This window comes from Rhamphochromis longiceps, linkage group LG11, assembly GCF_057381845.1.
Source record: "Rhamphochromis longiceps isolate RC_006_pf linkage group LG11, R_longiceps_female_GT1.1, whole genome shotgun sequence".
In the NCBI taxonomy this organism is placed as follows: Eukaryota; Metazoa; Chordata; class Actinopteri; order Cichliformes; family Cichlidae; genus Rhamphochromis; species Rhamphochromis longiceps.
The window spans coordinates 3,024,873-3,051,029 of NC_140567.1; the positions used below are offsets into that span (position 1 = coordinate 3,024,873).

The 26,157-nt window shown below is 42.5% G+C and overlaps 1 protein-coding gene across 1 annotated transcript in view; it reads right to left on the reverse strand.

The window, feature by feature from the left end:
• The window catches only part of znrf2b (zinc and ring finger 2b), a 52,602-nt gene extending 27,448 nt beyond the window's left edge, over positions 1-25,154 (reverse strand). Inside the window, exon 1 of the mRNA XM_085422051.1 lies at positions 24,224-25,154. Coding sequence (XP_085278177.1) covers positions 24,224-24,614 — 391 coding nt within the window. The 5' untranslated portion in view covers positions 24,615-25,154. The remainder of the gene's footprint in view (positions 1-24,223) is intronic.
• Between the last annotated feature and the right edge of the window lie 1,003 nt (positions 25,155-26,157).

Consider the following 26,157-nt stretch of genomic DNA (forward strand, 5'->3'; position numbering starts at 1 on the left):
AGGTTTTCCAGAGCTAGGAAGATTCTTAAGCTGAGAACTGGCAGGGATAAGAAACTGGTAATCAATCATGACCAAGTAAATCCCCTTTGTCTTTTTTCACTGCTCTTCTTTGCCACCTGAACTGACAGTTTGGGGAATGAGGCCAGCATACAGATTCATAAATACATAGAACCTAAGGCTCGTGAACCAAGGCCAGAGAAAAGGTCTGCACTCGATAGTTTGATTTGGATCCACTGAGGTGTTGTACACAGGCAAGATTACAAAAATGGTTTGTTTAAACACTTATGGGCCCGGCTGTACAACACAGAGACCGCTCTCTAACATCACTCTGTGATCACAAGCAGCCTGAATTCCACAGAGATTACAAACTTTAAATTAGCTTTTTTTTTAATTTTTGCTTTTTATGGACACAGTTGCAAAACTGTTTGACTGCACCATGAATTTTGGTGATTTAACTTGCACAGAAAGTGCATTTCAAGGAACGAGCAGCAATTACAAAAACAAAAAGGAAGGAAACAATATTAGCCTTGTGAGCTCCTTCATGCTGTTAACATTAATACGGATCTAGTTGCACTGACATATGATAATCACCTGCTGTTTTGCCCATCTCCTCATTGCAGTAACCATCCTCAGTAATGGAAACATACTTGACTGAAATAATACTTCTGCATGAATCAATAATGAAATAACTGAATGAGGAACTTACGCCGGCTCCAAGTAACAAAGTAGCTACAGGCAGTCTGCATAAGACAGGCTTTGATTCTCTCTTGGCCAACAAATACTCAGATCGTTTGAAACCTTGGGTTTATGTCTGTGGAAGTTCTCAGTCATCCAGGTCATGATAGTATAAGCGCTTGGAAAGAAGACATTTCATCTTTCATCCCAGCAGCTTTTTCCGTTCTAAAACCAAATGGTGGAGAGTCCCTGTTATATAAGGGAACTGTCCTTAACAGGGTCATTAACCCATATTGATCATGTACCACCTGCACCAGGGTCATCGATCACCTGAGAGGTGAAATGTCTTGAAGAAAATACAGTCGTTCCCTTAGACTTCGGGGTTTAGGTATTTAAAACATGCAGAACACTAAAAATAAATTGATGTGATCGGGGAGTCTAAATGTTTCAAAGTATGTAAGTGGATCTAGATAAAATGCAAGGGAGTCCTCCTGAGACAGAAAGCTGTGAGGGAGCAGAGCTGTACTGATGCTGGACACCACTGAGGGTCATTCTTTTGATAGTTGGGCTGAAGAATTGTTGACCCATTGATGTATATATAGTTCATGTTACTGGCACTTTCACTCCAAGGCAGAGGGTAAAAAAGGAAGTGACTGGAATAAAAAGAATATAGAGAAGAGTGGGCAGGAGAGAGCAGCAACAACAGGGGTATAAATAAACATGCTTGCTGAGGAAAGAGCTGGATGTAGTGGAGACGATGCGAGGCAGTGCTCCTGTCTAACGCAGCACTGCCTTCTTGTTACGTCAGCCTGAGTCTTTCTGTCCTCCCCTCAGTAAATATTAGTATCACACGCAAACACAGAGCACGAGGAGGACTTGGCGTCGGGTCACCGTGTAAAACCGTGGTCAGGTTCTTTTTGCTCAACTATTGTTGACTTGATTTGGCTAGCTTTGACGATAGCAAGCAAACTAGAGTTAGCCAGCTAGCTGGATTACGCTAGATGAATCTGGCAGAGTTAGTTGGTTAGTTAGAGTTAGCAGATTGAAAATGGCCAACTACGTTACCAGATCGGCCCTGGAAGTTTGGATGAACTAGCTGAGCTTTAATACCGTATGTTGTTATGTGAGATAGCTTCTGTGTTGGCTTACACGCTGCATTGAGCTAACATCAGCCAGCAGACAGACGGGTCAGAACACTGAAACTGTTGTCACAATGAAACAACTAAATAAAGTTCTCTAAACCAGGAGATTTTGTGTCATAAAGAACCATTACATGTATGTGAAACAGCAAAAAAGAAGCTCTTTAGAGGTCAGCATCGTAATAAAAGTAAGTGACTGCTTCATAGATGGAGTACTGAATGGCTGCACTTATTTCCCATCTTGTGAATACATGCAGTATTTGCGAGCACCTGAGACTGTCTTATCTGTCACAAACACACCACCACTACCATAAACCTCTGTGGGCTTTAAGGGGCTTTCCGCTGTTTCCACTTACAAGTCAAAGTGTGAGGAAAGGTTTCAGCAGGTGCTGTGTGCTGTTAATCATCTGCCCTCTGAGATCAGCAGATGGACTGCCCTCAGAATAACAGCATGAGGGGGGGTTAAAAGAACAACACAAAACCGTGGCAAACACTGTCTCTTTATGCTTCACATGTGGAAGGAGTATGAGGGGAGAACCGTGTGTACTAGAAGAACAAGACGGTTAAAAGCCACTTTCATTTTCTCTGTGATTTCCCTTCACACACTATCAGATGCAGTATAGACTGTATAAATCATGAGCAGTAAGATATAAGATCATCTTCACTGTCACTGTTGCAGGAGCAACGAAAAACTGTTCAGCCAAATAAATCCAAAATGTAGACCAAGTGGGGCTGCCACGATTAGTCGACTAGTCACGATTACGTCGACTATCAAAATCGTCAACGATTAATTTAATAGTCGACACGTCGTTTGAAGCTGAGAGTGTAATAACGGACTGAAACAGAAGATGGCAGCACTGCATGTACAAGGATGCCAGCTGCCGTTAAACACCAAAGAAGAAGAAACTGTGTCCCAGAATTCATAGCGCGGCCCATCGCAGCCCAGCTCAGTTTCCAACAATGGTGGCAGTTGGTTAGTTTTAATATTACTCTTATTATTCTTTCTGGGTCACAAAATAAACGTTTAACATATTTTCAGGCGAGAATGTAGCTGTGTAAACCTCAAATATCTGCTCTGTTTATCAGGACACCACATATTTTCAAAAGCGCTCCGACGTTTTCGGAGGCGTCTGCTACCCACCAGCTCGATAGTTAGCCGGGGGCTAGGCTCACTAGAGCCGGTGAGAACACCGGACTCCCGGCAAATCGTTTTCAAACCCACCGCCGTCTTTCGCTATTCAGGTTAAACATGATATATAAGTCGTTTAGATAACTTAAAAATGTTGTTTGGCTTTTTTCAGTGTTTTATTTGTTCCTGAGTAAATCGGTTTGGATGAGATTAAAGTTTTTACACAGCTGAATAAACGTCAAGCAGACAGCTGATTATCAGAAGTGTGAGAATCTACTCCGGTGTCCTGTTATATTTTAGACAGCAAGGAGCAGACGGCTGAGTTTATTAAACTTCACCGAAACAATCTGCAAATTTCATTAAAATTTAATAAACTATCATCTTGTCTTTATTTTTAGTTAGCACCTTAAACACTTAAAGCTGTAAGCTAATGATAGTTATATAAGAGCAGATTCTGCTGGTGCAATAAGCTGTACGTTTTACGTTGAATGGATGATGATCTGATTAGTCGACTAATCGCAAAAATAATCACCGACTAGTCGACTATCAAAACAATCGTTTGTGGCAGCCATAAGACCAAGAACAATATAACACAGTGCAAAGTGGAGTCGGTGGAGTGTACACTACCTGCTCTACTACAGTCACAATGTTCCCAGGTCCACCACGGATATGTTTCTGAGAAATCACTGCCACTCCAAAGAGAACTCGAAGGACAATGAACCTCTGATTTGCATTTATCGAGTAGCCAGAAACGTCACCCTAAGTTAACATTCAGTATTTAGAGGACTATGCATCAGCTTAGAGATTACAGGTTGTTCAACTACTCAAGGTGAAAGGACAACACTGTGAAGCAGTACACCCATATCAACGATCTTCAGTGAAACACTCGTACCAGTATTATAAATATATTCCTCTAATCTATCCACACTGCACAGCTGTGCACAGATGTGGCAGTTTCACACACATGATGTTGCATATTTCTCCTGTTTGTACAATAAAATCTATTTTCCACGTGTTGGACTTTAAAGTTAAATGTGTGGTTCTTTTATGTGTGTTTAATAAAGGCTGGCAAACACTGCAAATACTCTAAGCTCTGGAACCGTGGATGGTTGTGCTGACAGAATAGGCTGTTAATGACAACGAAACAAGTTTTATTCCATGTTGAACCATAGCCTTGATTAATGTGATTAGTCACCTGAGTTTATTTATTATTAAATATTAACATGGCTGCTGTAAAACAGATCTAGTGGCTGGTCACAGATGTACTGCTGACATGCAGTGATATGAAAACATTTCTTTGCTTTACTGAAGGAAAAAGTTGAATTTACTTGGGTCGTAGACTATGGATCATGAAAATGAAACAAACAAACAAAGACATTACTACTCTGGTCAATCTGTGATAATATTGCAGGTTGATAACACAGCAGAGACATCAAATATATTATCCTGGTTGAAGAATAAACCTATTCTTAGTGAAACAATAAGTCCGATTATTAAGGTCATCACTTTATAGTTAAATAGATGACAAAGTAAATGATTCTGTTTGTCAAAGACTCCACTGTGAAATAACAGGGCATAGGGTTACATTCATCATAACAGTTTCCTTTCAGTTTCTCTTTATGTGCAGTTTGCCTCTCTGAGTAAAATAAAACAAAGAGTCTGTGTGCATGATGCGACTCAAATGTGGCTGTTCTGGGGTTTTTGGCCTTTAAGTGCTCGTCTTCATGCAGCAGGAGGTACGTTGAGGCACAATGGGCAGAGATTGCAGGATCGGCACCTGTCCAGCTGACACCTGCCTATTTATCGAATAAGATGGCGAGGAGGTGCAGAATCTCTGCAGGAAGAAGAGGCTCGGACATTTACAAAATATACTGATGTGGGGTTTGGTCACGCTACCATGCTGCTGTGGAAAAAAATGTCTTGCTATTGCAAATGTTTGAAGATTTCAAGAAAAGTTAACCTGCCTAAGCTGAATGACAGAATGAGGCGTGTTTTCTGAAACTCTTTGTGTGTTCAAGCAGAGCAGCAAGTCCTCTGCCCGTTACAGTGTGACTAGAATCATTGGAAAGTGTTCTGAATGGTGGAGACGTTTACACCCAAACTACAAAAATGTTACAAGTTTGTTCAGGAGAAACTGAGTAACATAGCTCTTTATCCCACTGTGGTTGCTCTTTCTAGGTACAAAGTTCTTCATGTAGGCCAGCTTTAAACACCGAGCGGTTAGCAGCTGCTAATCCCAGTGACTAAAGTATTTCCAGCATTTCTAACTAGAGAATTTAGGAAAGGCAATACATTGCTCCAAAGTACCCCAGCTCTGCAGCCAGAACTATGCTGTATTTGGAGATATTTAAATATTTTCAGTCAGGTAATGAGTTTTGCTGTTCAACACAACCAAATGCCAGGATGCAAATAGTCACTGAAACGTATAAAAAAAGCAGAACTCCACACAGAATTCAAGGTCGGTGAGAAATCAGCTGCGTGCAGAACAAAGGTTACAAAGTCTAATGTTAGTTTGTCCAGTAGTTCTTCACAGAGGTCACAGCTTGAAGCCAGCCAGACGAAACCTTATGTGACATCTCACAAGAATCCAGCTGCTTTCTAAGTATATGGTACTAAGCTAACGGTATAGATTTCTGGTACTATGAAACCCTTTTTGTGAACGATATGACTAACAATCAATCAAATCATGTCAATAATAATAATATGTAATTTTATATGTAATTGTAGCACAAACTTGCTCTGACTCTTCATTTTGAAGCCTTAACATTACTGTTTTGGCTTCTGCTTGATTTTTGGATCCAGAAGTTCCCATATTTACACCAGAAGGGGGGAAAGTGCCAAGTTATCAGCTAACAGTCACAAGGACAGTCCCTTCTAAAAATGAGACCGTTATGACTCTTATCATTGTGGAGATTACAAATTATACAAAATCACTGTCGGAGTCAACCACTTCAACATGAGATGATACCTTAAACTTCCAGATGTTTATTTCATCAAGGTTTCAGTTCAAGAGTCTCCTGGATAAGAGTGTGGAGAAACTCCTCGTCCTGTGGACATTTTACAGCGTAAAGGTCAGCAGGAAACCCAATCCAAGCTTCACAACACCTTTTTACAAACCTGTGGCTGACGTCACATCCATGCAGTTAATCACCAAAACACATCTGCTGCTGTATTCAGATGAAGGCGCAGATTAAGAAAGCAGGTTAAGTAGCTGATAGCTTATCTCTTCAAGGTAGATTTCTGCTAACCTGGACTGACTTGACCACAGAACTGAGCCCCTGTGATGTGTAATCATCTGAACCTTCATGCTGACATGTTAAACATTTCTCCAGAAAGACACAATATTATCAATCTCGGGAGCAGAGAGTGTGTAGGACTTAGATCACCGTGTCCTTGTGCATGAATAATGACAGCAAGGATGGAAAAAGATGACTGTCAGGGACTGGTCTGTGTCTGCAGGGGTTTCTCTGTCAGCTCCAATCTGGCTTTAGGTCTTTGCAGAAAACAGATGAGCAACAAATGGCCTGACTCTCTTTGTCATGGTGCGGCCATGAACACTGAGGCAAGTGAGGTCTGCAGTTTGGATGATGTTCTGGGGTCTTTTGTGAACCACTGTTCCATGTTTTTGGCATTTGTAGAGAACGGCTCCCACTGTGGTTCACTGGAGTCCCACAGCTTTAGAAACGACTCTGTAACCTTTTCAGTAATGAATCCTACCACTACTTCATTAGATCTGTGTAGTTTTTACATGGATCGAACCTGGTGGGAAACAATGTCTAAATCTAAGCAGGTAGTGAAAGCCACAGTTCAAAGCACACAGTACCTGATGGGAGGCAGTTCAGGGTCTCCTGGCCAAAGGGCTTATTGTCCTCTTTAGGACAACAAGACCTTCATCCCTCTGCAGCTAAAGATGTCCCAGCAAGTGCATCAGGCCACTGACAGCAAAGGAGACTTTGTGTACAACAGCAAGACAGGAGGCTTCTGTCAACACTAATCATTGCTAGTTCCCAGAATAAGAATGTGATGTCCTATTAGAGGGATTTCTTCAGGTAACCTATTTACAGACAGAGTCAGCAGCATTGTGAGTGGACATCAGCTGGATCGTAAGCACATCTGAAAATATTAAGTAAACCCGAAATGAAATGACTTCATTAGGAATCACCAAACATCAAAGAATCTTAGATTGATTGAAAGCACCTCCTCCTCACAGTCGTCACGGCAACCTCTGATTTCTGTCATGTTTAGCTTCTGTGAACTTTAACTACAAACAAATCAAAAAACAGTTTGATCACATTTTATAACCACTGATCTTACCGGTCAGAATGTGACTAAAGTGACTCTCAGTGTTGCACAGGAGCGCAGAGATACTGTGCTGTTTAACCAGGTCACACAGGGACAGATCAAATCAAATCACAAATCAAATCAAATCACTTTTTATTGTCACATCACATGTGCAGGCACACTGGCACAGCACATGCGAGTGAAATTCTTGTGTGCGAGCCCCACAAGCAACAGAGATGTGCAAACACAACAACACAAACGAGCAAAATACAAGAATGGCCAACCTGAAACTAATAAATATATGTACAATATATAATAGTGTATGCATTTCTGGATGTGTATACTAAATATTTTCCTACGTGTGTGTGTGTGTGTGTGTGTGTGTGTGTGTGTGTGTGTGTGTGTGTGTGTGTGTGTGTATGTGTATACACATTTTTACAAATTAAATAGTAAAAAAATAAAATAAAATAATAATAATAATAATAATAAAATATATAAAATATACAGAGTTGAATATGTGCAAAACAAGTGGCATTTATATACAGTGTGGAGTGCATAATGTTGAAGTTCCAGTAGTGAAGCTGAGGTGTCTATGACGTGTTCAGCAGTCTGATGGCCTGATGGAAGAAGCTGTCTCTCAGTCTGCTGGTACGGGACCGGATGCTGCAGAACCTCCTTCCTGATGGAAGCAGTCTGAACAGTTTATGGCTGGGGTGACTGGAGTCCTTGATGATCCTCCCCGCTTTCCTCAGGCAGCGCTTCCTGTAGATGTCTTGGAGGGAGGGAAGCTCACCTCCAATTATCCGTTCAGAGCACCGCACTACTCGCTGGAGAGCTTTGCAGTTGTAGGCGGTGCTGTTGCCATACCAGGTGGTGATGCATCCAGTGAGGATGCTCTCAATGGCACAGTGATAGAAGGTCCTGAGGATGCGGGGGCTCATGCCGAATCTTTTCAGTCTCCTGAGAAAGAAGAGGCGCTGCTGCGCCTTCTTCACTGTTTTGTTTGTGTGTACTGACCACGTAAGATCCTCAGCCAGGTGTACGCCAAGGAACCGGAAGCTGCTCACTCTCTCCACAGCAGCGCCGTTGATGGTGATGGGGGTGTGTACTTCTCTGCACCTCCGGAAGTCCACTATCAACTCCTTTGTCTTTGCGACGTTGAGGGTGAGATGGTTGTCTTGACACCAGTGGGTCAGGGCGCTGACCTCCTCCCTGTAAGCCGTCTCATCACCGTTGGTGATAAGACCCACCACTGTAGTGTCGTCCGCAAACTTCACAATGATGTTGGAGCTGTTAGTGGCTGTGCAGTCGTAGGTGTAGAGTGAGTACAGGAGAGGGCTCAGTACACACCCCTGTGGAGCACCAGTGTTCAGTGTGATGGGGGATGAGGTGATGCTGCCCAGTCTGACCACCTGGCGTCTGTCAGACAGGAAGCTAAGGATCCAGCTGCAGAGGGAGCTGCTCAGTCCTAGATCCTGCAGTTTCCTGTCCAGCTTCGAGGGAACGATGGTATTGAATGCTGAGCTGTAATCTACAAACAGCATTCTCACATACGTGTCTCTCTTCTCCAGGTGTGACAGGGCAGTGTGTAGTGTCAGGGCTATGGCATCATCAGTGGACCTGTTGTGGCGGTATGCAAACTGTAGAGGGTCCAGTGAGTCGGGTAGTGCAGAGCAGATGAAGTCCCTGACCAGCTTCTCGAAGCATTTGCTTACGATGGGGGTCAGGGCTACAGGTCGCCAGTCGTTCAATGAGGAGATGGTGGAGGATTTGGGTACAGGGACGATGGTGGCCATTTTGAAGCAGGCTGGGACTACAGACAGAGAGAGGGAAAGGTTGAAGATGTGCGTGAACACTCCAGCCAGCTGAGCCGCGCATGACCTGAGGACGCGGCCGGGAATCCCGTCCGGACCAGTAGCTTTGCGTGCGTTCACCTTCCTGAAGCACTTCCGCACATCCTCCTCAGACACAGTGTGCGCACTGACGTCATCCGCGGTGCGCACACTGTCCGGTCTCATGGTGTTCGCTGTTGCTGCATGTGCTGTTTGCAGTCGGGCCTGCTGTAACAATGCACCTGTTTCATTTTAGCACTTGTTGTGGATTCACAGCTACAAAGTCGTCCCTGCTCTACTTAATATCTAGAAAGACCAAAGTTTCTTCTTTAAAATGTTATAAAAATCAGCCTGTGTTGATATGCAGAGATCTGACTAATGTGTCTTGCGGTTGTTAGACCAAATTTAAAAGACAAAGTGAATCATTTATCGGAACAATGCTGCAGAGGTGAGACTGGCTCTTATAGGTTTTTGCAGACATACAAATGCACTGTCTATGCACTGTGGACAGTAGCTGGCATTTCTATTGTTGTAAAGAGACAGGTAGAGAAGCAAAGAATTTACAACCCCGTGCAATATTTAAGACCTTTGACCCCACTATAATTGCTTTTCACTGGCATACAGGAAGAAGCAGGAGAATAGCCGAGTTGGAGATGGGATATCTTTGATTGCCCACATAAAAGTCTCTCAAAGGTCCTAAAATCCAATTTCTCCACCTGGTCACAGTCCAGTCAGTATCTGCATGAAGCTAGAGATTGGTACAATTCAGAACTGTGCCTCTCTGCTGCCAAGCATGTTATCAAACTGATTGAGAGTTATAGCCACACTATAATCAATAGGTGGCCATTTCCTTCATGAGTTTACAGCTTGCACATAGTGAGAGAAATTCTACAGATGCCTCAAACTATATAGGTACGCACTACGACTATGTCAGGATGTCTCTGGACACACTGAGTGCAACCACTTTCAGCAATAAGGTGTTTTTCTCTAATTTGATATAATGTCGAGTTCTGGACCTTTCTATGGCAGCCTTACTGCACACAAGCGAGTGCACTCCTAGTGCCAGTCCTAAGCCCGGATAAATGGGAAGGGTTGTGCCAGTAAGGGTGTAAAACAATGGCCAGTGCGGATCATAAAGAATGACATTTCAACATTGGATTGGTTTGAGCCCAGGTTTACAACAACCGCCTCTGGTGCTGTTGGTTTACAGGTTAACGGTGGAAACTGTGCTACTGTTGGCAGACAGGGAAGGGATAGTGGATATACTGGCCAAAGGATACTGAAGATGCAGCTATGAGACAGGAGGAAACGAGGAGGACCACAGCAGACGTTCATGTTTGTAGTAAGAAAGGACGTGCAGAGGTTTAGTGTGACAGAAGAGGATGCTAGGGACAGAGTGAGATGAGACAGCTGAGCCGGTCTGAAGAGAACAGCCAAAAGAAGAACAAGTAGCAGCAGCCTAATGATGGCGTGGAACAACTGTCCAGAACTGCTGTAGAGATGGAGCATACCTGGTGGCTTCTTTCTCTGTCTTTGCTGCTTCAGGAACTCTTACACACAAGAAGGGAACCTGAAGCCATGCACATATAAACGCCCTCCTGTATCGAGTCTGTGTCGACCAACAATGGACCTGTGCTAAGAACAACAACAAAACTCAACACAAAAAGGAGCATTGCAAAAGTGTGTGAGCATGTATGTGTGTGTGTGTTTGGGGGTGCGTTTGTGTGACCTCCTGCTCACCAAAAGGGTCATAAAGGCAGGAAGTTTACTAAACAAGAAAACAGAAGCCTCACATAGCTGTGCCTGTAATAAAACACTACAGCCTCCCCACCATTCTACAGACTGGGGAGGGCAATAGAAACAGGAGTGTCTTTGATCATACAGTTTGAACCAAGACTTACAAATTTAAGTAACACAATGACAACATTTAACAATTTCAACCTAACAGTGGTAAAATCACACCAATAGTCACCTCAAGGCAGGTTATATTGTAAGACTCAACAATACAGAGAAAATCAGACGACCCCTACGAGCAAACACTCGGTGAAAGTGGGATGAACAGAACCAGGTTCAGGGTGGGGCAGCCGTGCTGCAATAGCTCTGACAGACAGGATAATAGTTTCTAATGATTGATAACATCAGCCTGCCAATAAATCTGTCGGGCTCTAAAAGTTAACAATGTTCATGCTCAGGATACTCAGACGAGTAAGGCTAATGCTATTAAGGTGAAGTAAAAGTCCGACAAGGTGCCCGTGCTGGTGGTGACAGAGGATGGGGGGAAACATGTTGTGGGGACAGGAGAATACACCCAATACATCAAAACAAAGACTCTGAGACATGTTAGTGAAGTGGAATAACAGGAGCTTTGTAGTTGGAGGAGAATGACAGAGGACAAAATGGGCAATGCAATCCGTGTAGGTCACAAGTAGTATCTCATATTTCACGGCTCTGTGTAGCTGAAATATGAATATTGTTATTTTTTTACTCCCATAAAACCTGCATCTGCATCAGCCCCAAAATGCCACAAACCAGCGCATTAAATGCCACTGACAGATGCTGCTGGTGTGTCAGATATCAATGTGTTCTTTGGCCGTACACAAGTAATACTGGACGTTATACAGACTTAACACACAGACAACCACAAAACAAACAACCACAGCCATGATTCTAGTTTAAGGTACTCTGCATATTGTTAAATGAAATGTGTGTAAATGTGTGTGAGGCATCCTGTTTGATGAAAACTGTACATGTATATGAACTATATGCAGAAATTTACAAACTGACATCAGGAAAAATAAAATGCTCAAATTGTAAAGATTATGACTTTGATATTTATTATTCATGTATCAGCTGTTTAGTCATTTTATGGTAAAATGGATTCTGTCGTTATATTTTGGTATCGTTTTTGAGTTGAGAAGAATAAAAGGATATTTCACATTAAACACACGAGTCATGTTGTGTACTAAGCACAGATTAATTTAAGGATTTTTGAGCAAAGGGTGCATTAGGTTGTAACTGTAATGTATATTTAAAGAGTTACAGTGAAAGGAAACAGCTGTAAATGGTAGTATTCACATTTTACTATTACAGAAAGGTCCGTTAATGGTACAGAAAACATGTTAAAATTAAAGGGACTATCTGTAAGCAGCACAGACCAACATGCTGCCAGTCTACAGAATTTTCTGTTTTAGCATTTAAAAGTCTGTAAAATGGCCTGCATTTGTATAGCGCTGTACTCCTGGCAGAAAGTTACAGGACTTTTGAAAAATATTTTGTAAAAACAAATATTTTTTTCTTTCTTTTCTTTTTGCAGTGAGGATTTTAATATATAACTGAATCAGCCGCACAGAAGTTCTCAGTCAGTAGTTGTGCTGTGGTTTGTGAAAAATGACCGCTGCTCGTTGGAATCGAGAACCTTACATGCACTGGATAGTTTGAGCCATATCATCTGTGACAATACACATTTTTAAATAGCATAAAAATGTCAAATTATTATGTCATATGGCTTTGCACTCCCTAGTGCGCTCAACAACAACACAAGTCTGGGCATGTCTGAAAGCCAAGTATCAGCTTGAGTACCTAAAAGGGAGCGATCAACAGCCTCCAACAAAGCCCAGCAAAACATGCAAAGTATTTTACCTTCAGGTGGAAACAACAAACACGTTTGACCACTTCAGGCAAAAACACAGTGACGAGTAAAACCAGGATACAAAGGAGACGCTAGCAGCTGGTGAGATGCAACCAAAATGTAAACACATGACCAAACACCGCTGGAACCCTCGCTAGCTGCGCTCCATATCACAGGAGGAGCAAAGGGTGGATGGAAATGACTGACAAACAGGACTTTAAGCAGCTGGTTAAGAAGCTTCACCCAAGACAACATCCCAGGTAGAAACCCATTTTTAGTGTTATTATGAGACAATATTGTGCAGATCCTGCAAAAATAGAAGATTATTTTATTTTAGCTATTGTTAAATGTTAAGCAGCTACTGCTGCTGGCACCTGGTTCAATCAGACTCAAACTTCAGATTAAAGTGCAATCACTAAAAGTAGCTTATTGGGAAAAAAAGGATGCACATAAAGGCTGCTCTCTGGGAGCGTCAATAAAACGTGTGCTTCAACTGAGACCAGGCTGGAATATGCAGATTTGCTGGTAGGTGTTTCAGCTGGGATCCACTCTAATCTCTTTTCCACTAGAACCTCCTCAGCTGTTATGGCCGCTTTCCATTAAAACTGAGTAGCTCATGTGTGCGTGAGGTCATTATAGCAATGTGTCCAAAAGCCTGTGATGAGGCTGTGCGATATGACTAAAGTCTCATATCCCGATATAAGACATCTATCGCCCAATAACGATATAAATCACAGAAATGTAACATTTTCTGTAAACTCTGTGAATCTCGGGCAGCTCGACCTGCGTGAAGTGTTTCCAGCTGCGCGTCGTGTAGCTGAGTCGAGTGTTGTAACCGATGCATGAAACGATACATTTTTAGACATAAGTTGTAACGGCGCCATTTCTTTGTGAGTATTTATTACACGGCGTGCTGCGGGGAAAAGCCTGTTCTAACGTTTGAGTCTAAGCTTTATTTTTTAGCACCTGGCAGCTCTTTTTTAATTCTCATCCATAAATAATCTGCATCTTTCACGTGATTGGGTTTATTTTGAAAAGTCTCAACAGGATCTTGAGCTTTATTGTGAAAGGTTTACGTGGAAATGGTTTTACCGTCATTGTTGCTAACGACAACGCATAAAAACAGGCTCTTGTCCGTCTGTAGTGTGGTTTTATTAAATATAAGAGAAAGAGAGAACTTTAAGAAATTAATAATAACCACAGTGACATCAAAACCATGAACAAATGTTGCCGTAAACAGTTTATTTTGCGACACCACGAAACAAACGGTAGCGTAAAATGAAACGACAGACGTTTTTATATCGTCATCTGATATATATCGTTATATCAAACAGCCCTAGCCTGTGACATCTTTGTATGCAACACAAACACACAACAAAGCAGGAGCTCGAGGCGATGGTATACCTGCTGCTTGGACACAGTGTTGACTTTCTGCAGCTGTTTCCCTTGTTGCCGGGATTCAAAAATGGCGGTTCTGATTTCTGTAAAGAAGTCACTCTCATGAATCATCGACTGACGCTGCGTACTGGCCAATCGGTGGCATGCAGTCTCTTGAGGTCACATTTCTGGATCGCCTTGGAACCCCAGCTGAGTAGGCTGGTACTACCACCTAATGCAAACCCTGAAAAAACTGAGTTGAGCTGAGCAGAGCAGGTACTGAAAAAAAAAAAAAAGAGCATACATGGCAGCTTTTATCTGCTTGCTTGGATTGGCAGAAAGAGGCTCCATTACTGACTGATCCCACTTTAAAGGTTTTCTGCAGGAACACAAATAATGTCAGAATGCTGCGTGGTGTTTGTAATCGGGGCAGGAAACAGCCACTTAAATTCACAAACTATTACACCACACAGTCTGGGACAAAAAACAAACACGGGTCACTACACAACAGCTAACTTCTACCTCCATAGCACAAGTATTCACAAAGTGCAATTCCATACAACATCTAGGCAATGTCGTACTCTAGTCCTCACCCCGACGGCTTTTAGGGGTGAATATGCTATTCAGGCAAATGCCAATTAGCAAAGATGTTATGAATGCAGCTTGCTAACCAAGATTGACAGCATTATCAAATTTAATTTTTAATATCTAATCTCACCCACTGGCCCAACAGTGACATTCAAAAATACAGGGGCCAAAACCATCGGCTCGTTTCATAGTGCATCTTTTATATACAGTCTGTGGTTCTGACACTAAGAAACAAACACATCCGTTTGTGTTTGAGACAAACAGCATGAATGTGTTATGCTGCTCATCAGACCACGTTATTTAAAGCTCTCTTCCTCATTTGCATTACATTTCTGTCAGCGTTGCATACTCTTCAGCAAAAACAGACTCTTCCACACTGTTTTTGGCTTGAGTGTGGCAAAGCTGCTCTGCTGCATATCCACCAGTCTGTTCTTTAAATGAAGATCCAGCACCTTTAATAAAGCCATCACGCCACCTGCTAACACAGCCTGCAGACAAGTTTAAATGTGTGTGCATGTGTGTGCACACTACTGATCCATGCATGCGGCCATCATAGAAGAAGGATACTGAACGAGCCAAGTTAATTATTACACTCCTGTCTGCTGACTCACACTCGCACTAACAACCTGTGCACACAACCTGACACGTGTGTGTGGTGCTCGGTGCATGAATGTGTTTGTTTTAGTAAACACGCTCACATGCACTCACATACAGCGCCAAAATAATAAAGACTAAAGGTACTACGAAAAATGTACCGAAATGGTAAACGTTTGGTTCACAGGTTTTACAGATACTGTACCGTTTGTTTCGCTCCTCCCGCTCACAGACAAATTCAAGTAGGAAGTCGGTGGGAAGGCGGGTTGGCTCAGACTCATTTAAAATGAGCCAAGCCTGTGCAGAAAGCAATGATCACCACAGTGTGTGTGCTGTTTTTCTTTCTCTTCGACTCTCTTCTATTTTGAACTAAAACCTGCGAGTCCAAATAAATCAGTTCAAATTCTCTGATACATGAACATGTTCTCCCTGTGGATGATAATGAGGGAGTTCTTTCTTTAACAGGTTCAATCTGCTCCTGTGATGTAGGTCTGATTGCTGCTCTGAATGAACTGCAGGTAAACACCACAGCATGTTATGCAAAGCCCACATGTCATCCACTCACATCATGCAACAATCACCTCCTCTTTCCTAATAACTGAAATATACGATCGCAGTCTGAAGCACTGATGCAGACACAGCTGGTAGTAGGTGTAGGTAGAGGTGGTGAGACAGCCTCCAAGTTCTATCACGATCACCAGCTTGCTGGCGTATCCTCCTGGTTGGACCTGACAGCGATTCCACCTCAGTGGATGAAACAAGTTTCCATCTTTAACGTGAACAATTTTCTTCCATATTGTGCACAAATCTTTGTGCTTTGTTGGAAGTTCTTGGAGTAGTTTAATAATTCATCAGAGCCGCTGCTGACTGACATGCATGGACTTGTCTGCTATCTGTTTGTGTTTGTGCATCCAGAGAACGTAAACACATGGTCACTCTGTAATTAATATATTGATAAGAAACTTTTATATCATGTAAAAGTTTATATTCAGTATTATGGATGAAATGATATGGAACAGCGCTAACTTGCAGTAGAAATTTCAATGCAGACACGACAGGTTTCAAAGAAGTGTTTCTCTGCTTCCTGCCATGAAATCTCCCAGTCTTTGCACCACTACAGGAAGGATGTGTACTATTCTTCCAGAGGATGTTCCTCCATTTGGTCTTTTCATGAAGAGCACTGTCAAACACAATGACCAAAACATCCTGATTCAGTTCATTCAGTACCCTGGCATTATGACTCTCAGCATTTCCATCCTCAGCACATTGGTCAATGGATGGAGAGACAGAGTGGCATGCTGTCTTGAGGAGAAAAAGCCTTTGTCAAAGCTAAAGCTTAGAATGGTGAAACACACTGGTGCTATGTGTCAAAAGTTGAGGGAGTCTCATGTAAAAAGATATGCTTCTTGTATTACTACGAATGTGTGAAGTTGCAGTGTTTTATCTCTTGGTTTATTTGATAATAATTTATGCATATAGATATGTTTCATACCTTGTAAACATTTGATAGCTCCCATTCACTAACAGATCGGCAACTTAAAGAAGATGGAAACGTATAATCTGTGAACCCTCTCCTCGTATTTATCTGTTTAATGCAGACTTTTCCAACGGTAACATTAATATTATCGTTCATGTTTAGATACAAAATCATCCATCATGTTATCCACCTGCTGCTTACAGTCTCAGGTAAATTCTTGGATCCAGTGTTTAAAAACAGCCTCGACTATAACTGCTGTCTCTTTAAATATTATTGCAACACACTTTTAATATGCTTATAATGTGATTACTAACTCTACTATTAATCAGATTAAATAATAATCAATAATATTATTATTAAATAGAGTCTGATAGGTGGAACCACCTTGTGGGTGGATCAGCTGACAGCAGGTTTACCAGCATTAGTGTAAATGTCAGTGACAAATGTGCCAACGCCAGGCTTTCAGACAGTAACGTGTCCACAGGAGGGGTTGTTTTCTGACACTGTCAAATTCAGTTGCTCAGTTTTTCCTCTTTCAAATCAAATAAAAACATTGATTTACATTAAAGGCTGTTATAATCAGATTGTTTAAAGTGAGTCTGATCATTTCCACCTCCATATTTTTTTACTTGGACTACACTAAAACGCTTGGCCTTTAGTCTGAAATAGCAGGATTGTTACTGACCCGTCCAGATCCAAAATACACACTGTACCTTTGTACTGGTAGCAGTGTAAACATTCTCTAGATGTTGAAGTGCAGATTTGTTTCATTCAGTTTGATTTATATAGTGTCAAATCAAAACAAGGGTTGCTTCAAAGTACTTTATACTGTAAGGTAAAGACTCTACAACTAGGGCTGAGCCATATCATACCGTTCACGGTAATACCAGTACAATGTTAGGCAACAATAAGAAAATAAAATATCGCAATAGAATATGAGTAAAACGCGCATGTTTTCATACGCACATGGCCGAAAAAGCATGGCGGCAACGGAGAATGAGAAGGGGGAAAGCCGATCGTTGAGTGAAACGGATGAACCAGAATTAGTTTGTAAAAATGGTGCAGCTCCAGTGATGTGGAACTGGTTTGGTGTTTGTCCATCAGATACACAACAAAGCACTTTTTTTTTTGTACAATATGCAAGCGGGCCGTCGTTATTGCCGTATTTGTCGGACTAAGGTGCTCGTAAATCTGGGTCCAAGACTCTGTCCGCTTCATGTCCCAAAGTCAAACGAACACTGCAGCATCACAGTGTTGCTGCTTTACCAGGTGTAACTATGAAGTTTAACATCCAGGCATCCATGAAAACAGAATTTATTACATTTAACGGAGTTAGAAGTTAGCAGGAAGTTAGCGGAAGTTAGCTCGCTAGTTTCGCTAGTTACCTAAGCATGATATAGCATGTTCTGACTGAGAGATTTCTGAAAAAATTCAAACGTACAGCTCTGCTATCACTTCCAACATAAATGAAGACAGGAAACTAAACAGCAGTGACGTTTGTAGGGATACTGAAGTTGGGCTAGCTGGTATATAATGATGTGCTACGTGATCGCTAGCGACACAGCTATGTTAGCATAGCATAAACAGTGAAGCTGCAGGATGAATGCTAACTTTTTTCCACTCGATAAAAGTTAACATGAAGGTTCCTGATAGTTAGAGACAAATGCAATCGCATGGCAGGATGCTGTAAACGGACCAAACTTCAGTCAGGAGAACAACTGAGATAATCCATCCACAATACGAGGTTAGTCATTAATATACTGCAACAACATGGGAATAGAGCAGCTGTGATAGAATCCAGCATTAATGAATCAATGGCACAGAAGTGGAGGAAGCAAGAAGAATGAGTTTAATAAAGTTTGATTTATCTGACTGCTTTGTTTCTTGTGCCTTATAATCCCGTGCACCTTATGGTCTGAAAAATACGTATTTGACTTTTTTATTTGGCACACTGCAGTTTAATGTTGCAAAGCACCTCTTTTTAACGTCAGTGGATATTATACATGGTTATGCTCAGGACATGTTCTTCCATCCCGTATAGTCAAGGATTGTTTTAATGCAATTGGACCTTGTTTATTGTCCATATTGAACTTTTCCTTGCTTTCTGGCTATGTACCTTCAGCTTTCAAACATGCTATAATTCAACCTGTTCTAAAAAAAAGGAACCTTGATCATAGTGATTTTGCCAACTATAGACCGATTTCTAAGCTTCCCTTCCTGGCTAAAATTCTTGAGAAGGTGGTCCTGCTTCAATTGCAGACCTTCCTGGATGAGAATAATATAAATGATAAATTTCAATCGGCCTTCAAACAACATCACAGCACTGAATCAGCGCTGCTTCGTGTTTTCAATGATCTTTTACTAATGGCTGACAATGGACGCCCCTCTGTCCTAGTGCTATTGGATCTTTCATCGGCATTTGACATGGTTGACCACAACATCCTATTGGCGAGACTAGAGCACACTGTAGGCATTAAGGGCGCTGCCTTGGATTGGTTTAAATCTTACCTCTCCAATCGGCTCTCTTCGGTACATTTGGCCACATCCTCTTCTTCGGCTGTACCTGTTTGCTGTGGTGTCCCCCAGGGATCTGTGTTAGGCCCTACCCTTTTCTCATTGTACATGCTTCCCTTAAGTGCTATCTTTGAGAAATACCACATTGCTTTTCACTATTATGCGGATGATATCCAGATCTATTTTGAGTTAAACGATGATCTTGCTCTGTCTTTGAATAGCTTTCGAGAATGCATGTGTGAGGTCAAGAAATGGCTTTTGGCAAATACTCTTATCCTTAATGATAAGAAAACCGAAATTATGATTTTTGGTAGTAATGCCCTTCGTGCCAAACTTCGGGATGCCTTTGGTTTTCTCACTAGTTCTTTCTCTGACACTGTTAGGAATCTGGGTGTCTTATTTGACAGCTCATTTAAACTTGATAAACAAGTGTCTGCTGTTGTCAGATCCAGTTTTTACCAGCTTCGCCTTATTTCTAAGACCAGGCACTATATCCCGTATAAAGACCTAGAAAAGCTCATCCACGCCTTTGTAACGTCAAGGCTTGATTACTGCAATTCACTTTATTGTGGTCTCCACTCTTGCCTTTTACATAGATTACAGACAGTTCAGAATGCTGCAGCACGCATTCTAACTAAAACCAAGAAGTTTGCCCACATTACTCCTGTCCTTGCTGATCTGCACTGGTTGCCTGTCAAATATCGTATTCAATTTAAAATTTTGTTGTTTACTTTTAAAATTACCAATAACACTGCACCAAGCTATCTTAAGGAACTTTTAAACCCATATGCTCCTGCTAGGGCTTTAAGGTCATCCTCACAGTTACTGTTGGTTCAGCCCAGATCTCGACTGAAATCTAGAGGTGATCGATCGTTTGCTCTAGTTGCACCGGAGCTGTGGAACAATCTCCCGATTGGCATCCGGGCGTCTGATTCTATTCATTCTTTTAAATCACAGCTAAAAACATATCTTTTTAAACTTGCCTTTTCTACCAGTTAAATGCTGGCTTGCTTGCAGTGACCTATTGACCTATTTGGCTGCCCACTGCTTCACTGAGTGAATGGGTTAAATGCAGAGAGCAATTTCCCCACGGGGCTCAATAAAGTACAATAATGTACACACTTTCTTCTTCTTCTTCTATTGTATTGTATTGTATTAAATTCTCTGCTATCTTTCCATTATTGGTGTCTTTTATCATGGTGGTACAGTCTTACCTTGCTATAACCTATGTGCTGCAGTTTACTCTTATTGGTGGCTTTTATCTGTGAACATAATCCGTTACTCTTATGTATTTGATGTTAATGTGTGAACTGTTTTATTTTTTATTGTTTTATGTAAAGCACTTTGGTATGCCCAAGGCTTTTAAATGTGCTCTATAAATAAAGATTGTTGTTGTTATGCTCAGGACATGTCAGCCCATTTCTACTGGAAATGCCTTTTGGTTAAACTTTCAGTAAGGAATTTGCATTCGCACTGTTAAATGTTTATAAAGCTTTAATTGACATAAAAAACAGCTGCTTGTTTAAGTGAAAATAAATGGATGGTTTTTTTGCGCTAGTAAAGTTGTGGAATTGTATTTTGTCTCGCATCAATTACATCGTCAGTTATATCGTTATCGCAAAGTTTCAAATATATATCGTGATAAAATTTTTGGCCATATCGCCCTGCTCTATCTACAATAATACTGAGTAAATGCCCACCTCCTATGAACAAGCACCTGGCAACAGTGGGAAGAAAAAACTCCCTTTTAACAGGAAAAACCTCCAGAAGAACCACTCAGGGAGGGGCGGGGCCATCTGCTGTGATCAGCTGAGGGGAATAAACAGCACAAAAGACACACTGTGGAAAAGTGTCAGAGATGAATAATAATGATAAAATGCAAAGTGTTGCACAAACACAGAGAGTGGAAAGCAACAGTTGCACCTGGATCAAACGATACCTGCGAGTTTTATCACATCGGTTTTTCCCTCCGTTTCAGAGGTGATAAGAATGAAACCAATGAAATGTTGGCATGCTTCAGCTTCTACAAACTGTCAGGGTCCAACAAGTTGCAGTGTTGTTTTTGCCCTCCGGGGCTCAGCGCTCATTATGTGACTCACCAGCCGAATCATCTGAACACTTCTGAGCAGCACACCACAAACATCTGTTTCACAGACAGGATCTATTTTGACTGTTAAACATACAGAGAGCGTTTCACACACCTTCACAGCAGCAATGATTTAAGCTGCATGAACTTAACATGCATTGATCTGCTTATATCACTGACGTTAAACTTTCCGGCTCTCAGTGTCAACCACGTTATTACTTCCTCCTTGGCCTTTTTCAGTCCAACATTTCTGACCTCACACACACAAGACGACAAGCCAGCATGTGGTGAGTAGTCCTGAGGCAGAGGTCTTTTATCAGAGCATTTGCAGCCGGAGCCCCCGGGCCTGCCTGAGGACACGAGACCGGCTGAGTCTGGGACTTCTTTTAAATATCTTCTTAAAAGGTACTTTTATCAGACAGATGAATGATTTTATTTTACTTGAGGTTATTTTCGCCTGGATTGGTTTGATCTGTCTTAACATCTTCAGATTCTGTGAGCGTGCTTAAGCTATAGATTATAAAATGATCAGATCAAGGCATAAAACCTGTCACTGTTCTGACAGACAGCAAACACAACAGCAAACGCTAGTAAATAAATATAAAAATGATGCCTTCTGGAAACTGTCCAGCCTGAACCGCCTGCTGCTAAATACTCTCCAGGAGAAGGGCAATGCATCTCAAATGGCTCTATTGTCTTCCCCGAATGAACTCAGCGTTTCTGTCTTCCTTCTGTGAACAGACACAAGCACACACACTCACTGTGCTCGTGCTGGATGATGTGCTGCGCCATGCGAATCGTTTTCACCGAGAGCATCACCCAGCCGATCCTCACCTGCGCTGACGATCAGCTCCCAGACCGACTCCCTCTGTGCCACATGCCGAGCTGTGTATCTGACCTCTGCCCCAGTTCCCCGATCAATCTCAGGTCACGAAGCATTAGAGCGCTTGAAGATTAGTCACTACAGCCCTCACAGCAGATCAATGAAACCAAGAAGAGCACATTCACAAGGAGGCTCGCGCTGTTTATCTTAGCACTTGGCTCAAATGAGTCATCATCACCATCACACATTATTTGTTATTAAAGCCAGCAGGAGCCGCTCACTCAGGGGCCAGCATCTTCATCGCTGTCTGTGTCTAATTCATAGCGCTGCTTTGAAGCTAAGCTAGGCTGTGGATCGCTTTTTGATCATTTTTCTATTATCACTGTAACAACGTCGAGCTTAGAATAAGGCGCCGTTTTACTTCATAAAACCATTAACGCTGACACTGTTCAGAGAACTGCAGTCAGCTTTCTAACTTGTGCTCAGTCAAAACTGTGACACAAACACAAGACTGTTCAGAAACATATTTGGCAGTGAAGTTACAGCTGGGTGACCAACTTCCTCCATGTTGGCCCTTACAGTAAAAGGAAATGCTAGCTGCACAGTTTGATGTGTGCCACGGATCACATTAACTAGTCTTAACAAGTCGTTTGGGGAGCTGGTCAGATCACCGCAGACAGTTTAGAAGGTGAACACAGAAATGCCAAAAAGCAGCACTTTTTTAATGGCCACACAGTCAAATACCTGTGGTTTAACAGCACTGCTGAGAAAACAGTGGTTGGCCGTGACCTTTGGAAACACCTTCCAGAGCCTCAAACTTTGATTTTGTATCATTCTGAATAAAAAGTTGTGATTTTTTTGTAGAGCTGGGCAGAACATAAACGAGTAAATAAATAACTGCAATCACGGGCATAACTTCATGGCTATTACAAATGTTAGGCAAATATGTTTATGGTTTGTGTGTCTGTGTGCTTCATGTGTCTGACAGAAAGAGAAGAAGACACCCAACGTATCGGAATACTGAAATGCTATCGCTCTTAAAACCCCTGTATTAGTCTGGCCCAACATCGCCAGCTTTAACCAGCATTCCCAACCCTGGTCCAAAACACCCATGACTGACATGTAATCAGCCAATAAATGTCCACCCCTCCCTCCTCACATGGCAAGCAGCTTTAGGCTTCCTAACTGGACATCACTAACCAGTGGGTGACATCTTGATGGCTACACACATACTTAGCTAGTCTGCAGGTATCTGCTGATGGTTTCTAATGTTAGCTGATAATGGGAGGATTTAGTTGGCAGGCTTCACATTCACAGGCACCACTGACAATACTGGGTAACGACTTGTGACTGACACACAATAAGCCCATCTCTGATAATTCTTCCTCACTCTAATGACGACCACTTAATGTTCCACCTGACCGTAACTTTTGGATTCACCTGTTCATCGCATATTGGAATCAAACCTTTGAATGCATCTTTTTCATTCATTACAAACATTCAATACTGAAGACTCAACAGTAACACCAGAGGAACAGTTTGTAACATCAATGCAGCTCAATTAATGTCATCATTTATTATTATTAGGGCAAATTATTGCTCCTGTCACTTATAATTCAAAGATAACTGCGTAGCGGCTTTACCAAGACAGATGTGGGCATTTATTTGAGTCTTGCTTCTAGAGCGACTGCAAAAGTAACCAAACAAACATGTTTTATTTGAGCTTCACATTCACTTAAACCTGCTCCACGTTTAGTCTGATCATTTTTCTTGGAAGGAGCTGACCTCTGGTTTTCGTTAATCTTGTAAAGTTTCGATGAGGTAACGAACACGGTGTGTGTTCATCGCCTCTGCGATCATTTGACTCTCCCTCGGATTGAGGAGCACCTTGGCATAACGCTAACTGGCCCATATCAGTTATGCTTCGTGTAGTACCAGCTGACTGTAATACTACGTTTCTAGCGATCAATGAACCCTGTTTGATTACCACTGCCCCCCGTCCTAACCTCTCCGCTGTACCCTGCTGTAAACAGCCGTGCGTCAGCGTCACCGCAGCAGCGGAGCGGCTCTGCGCTCTTACCTCCGAACAGATGAGGCGAAAGGTGTGCTGGTAATGATCCAATCAACAGCCGGGGAACTTCTTGCCCTCCGCCCGAGCGCTCCCTGTCCGCCGCCTCCTCTGGGCTGCTGCCGCCGGACTCCGGGGAGCTGTAGCCCCCGCCGCTGTTGGGAATGTTAATGCCAGAGTGGGGTCTTAAACTCGAGCCCCCAACAGACCTGGCCCTGGCTCCGATCTGCTGGCTGGTGCTGGGTCCGGAGGCTCCGGACGCACCGTGGTACCTCGCCCCCCGGGCGGCAGTCCTGCCAGCGCTGCTGCCGGACGTGCTGGAGGGCAGGTCCGAGCCGGAGTAGGCTCTGGTCCGTCCGTTAGCAGCTGGGTTAGCAGTGGGGCTGCTCTGCTTTGCCCCCATGTTAACCTCTGATTCGGCTATGAAATATTAACGAGGCGCTGTGCGAGCTCGCTGCGGGACAGTACGCCAGATTCCCGCCCGAGGCAGATGGCTTTACAGGACACAGGTCCTGGAAGAAGAGAAAAGCACACCAAACTCCGCGTCGCTACGATACCATCGAGAATCGACAACTGCCAGTTGGTGAAAAGTTAAAGCGGCCGCGCGTGACCAAAGCTGGGGATGTGCGGAAAAGTTTAGCAGACGTCACCATTGTATTCCGTCAGTAACGGTTCTAGAGGCTGAGCTGCAGGTGAGAACGTGGGTCCTTCCTTGTGCGCTGAGCCGCTCCTGGTGACCCGCTGTGCTCCGGCCGCTGGGTCGTCCTCAGTACCCCCTCCGCCATGGCTCCCGAGCCGCGTGAAGCAGTGAAGAGTGGCGCTCCTCACACCCCCCTGCCTCACAACACATTGCTCAGTAGAAGGAAGTGATGGAGGAGAAAGTCCTGCACTGAACCGTTTTAGCGGCGGCGGCAAGGAGACTTGCTGCGCAGGCTAGCTGCCAAGCTAGGCAGGCTCACGGGGACTTCCGCCCAGAAGTTTCAAAATAAAGCCTCTGCCGAGTTTAACTCCCCACTGCACATCACAGAGGCACCAGGCACCAAAGCCTCTTTAGCAGTAGTTTAATGTTATTAAATAGCCACAAAGTGGCAATTTATGCATTTAAATAAGTAAGCACAAATAATAATATACATTTCAGGTATCTCAAATAAAAGTACTTCTTATTCAGAATCACACAAGTTATGTTATAATGACTGATTAGTTAATGTAAAACTCTAATGTTGATTTTACATGCTGTATGTACTTCTGAGTAGCGTTATCTGTAACACTATAGACTGAGTGTATCAAAAAGAATCATCCGATTTCAAGAGGTGCTTACATACAGAACTTACAACGTCCGCAAGCGCTCGATGTATCCCCCTCTGGACACACAGCATATGTCCAAACTTAGAACTTTTGAGAACATGTCAGGAGTCACTGCAGCCACCGCTGTTGTTATGCTACCTACCGGCAACCACGTGAAACTCACAGATCCCCTCTTTCTCAAAGAACATATTTAGATTCATCAGTGGAATTAAAGTTATATTTCACAACTGGTCCTTTCCATCCTCATCTCTTGGTTTGGGGCAAACTAACAGGAACTCACTAGAAGCAGAGAATCCTGAAGTTCATCAGAGATGACGGCAGATGATGGCATTTTTTCAGAGATAGAGTCAGAGTGCAACAAAATGAGAGTTTTGCCTACTTTTGTAACCTGCTTAAATGGGCATGTGGCACGTGTCAGTGATATAGCAGTTTTTTTAAAGTGACCCCTTTGGGGTTAACATATTCTTATTCAAATGAAAGTATAATGCTTAAAACAGGTTTGTTTCTAGAAAAACTGCAAGAGTAACCAATACCCCCAGGTTTTATCCAAGCTTTGTATTTATTTTTAAGTATTTACTTTGAAGATGAACACTAATAGAGTGATACTTGGAAAAAAAATAAAACAAATATTTCTGCTTGAA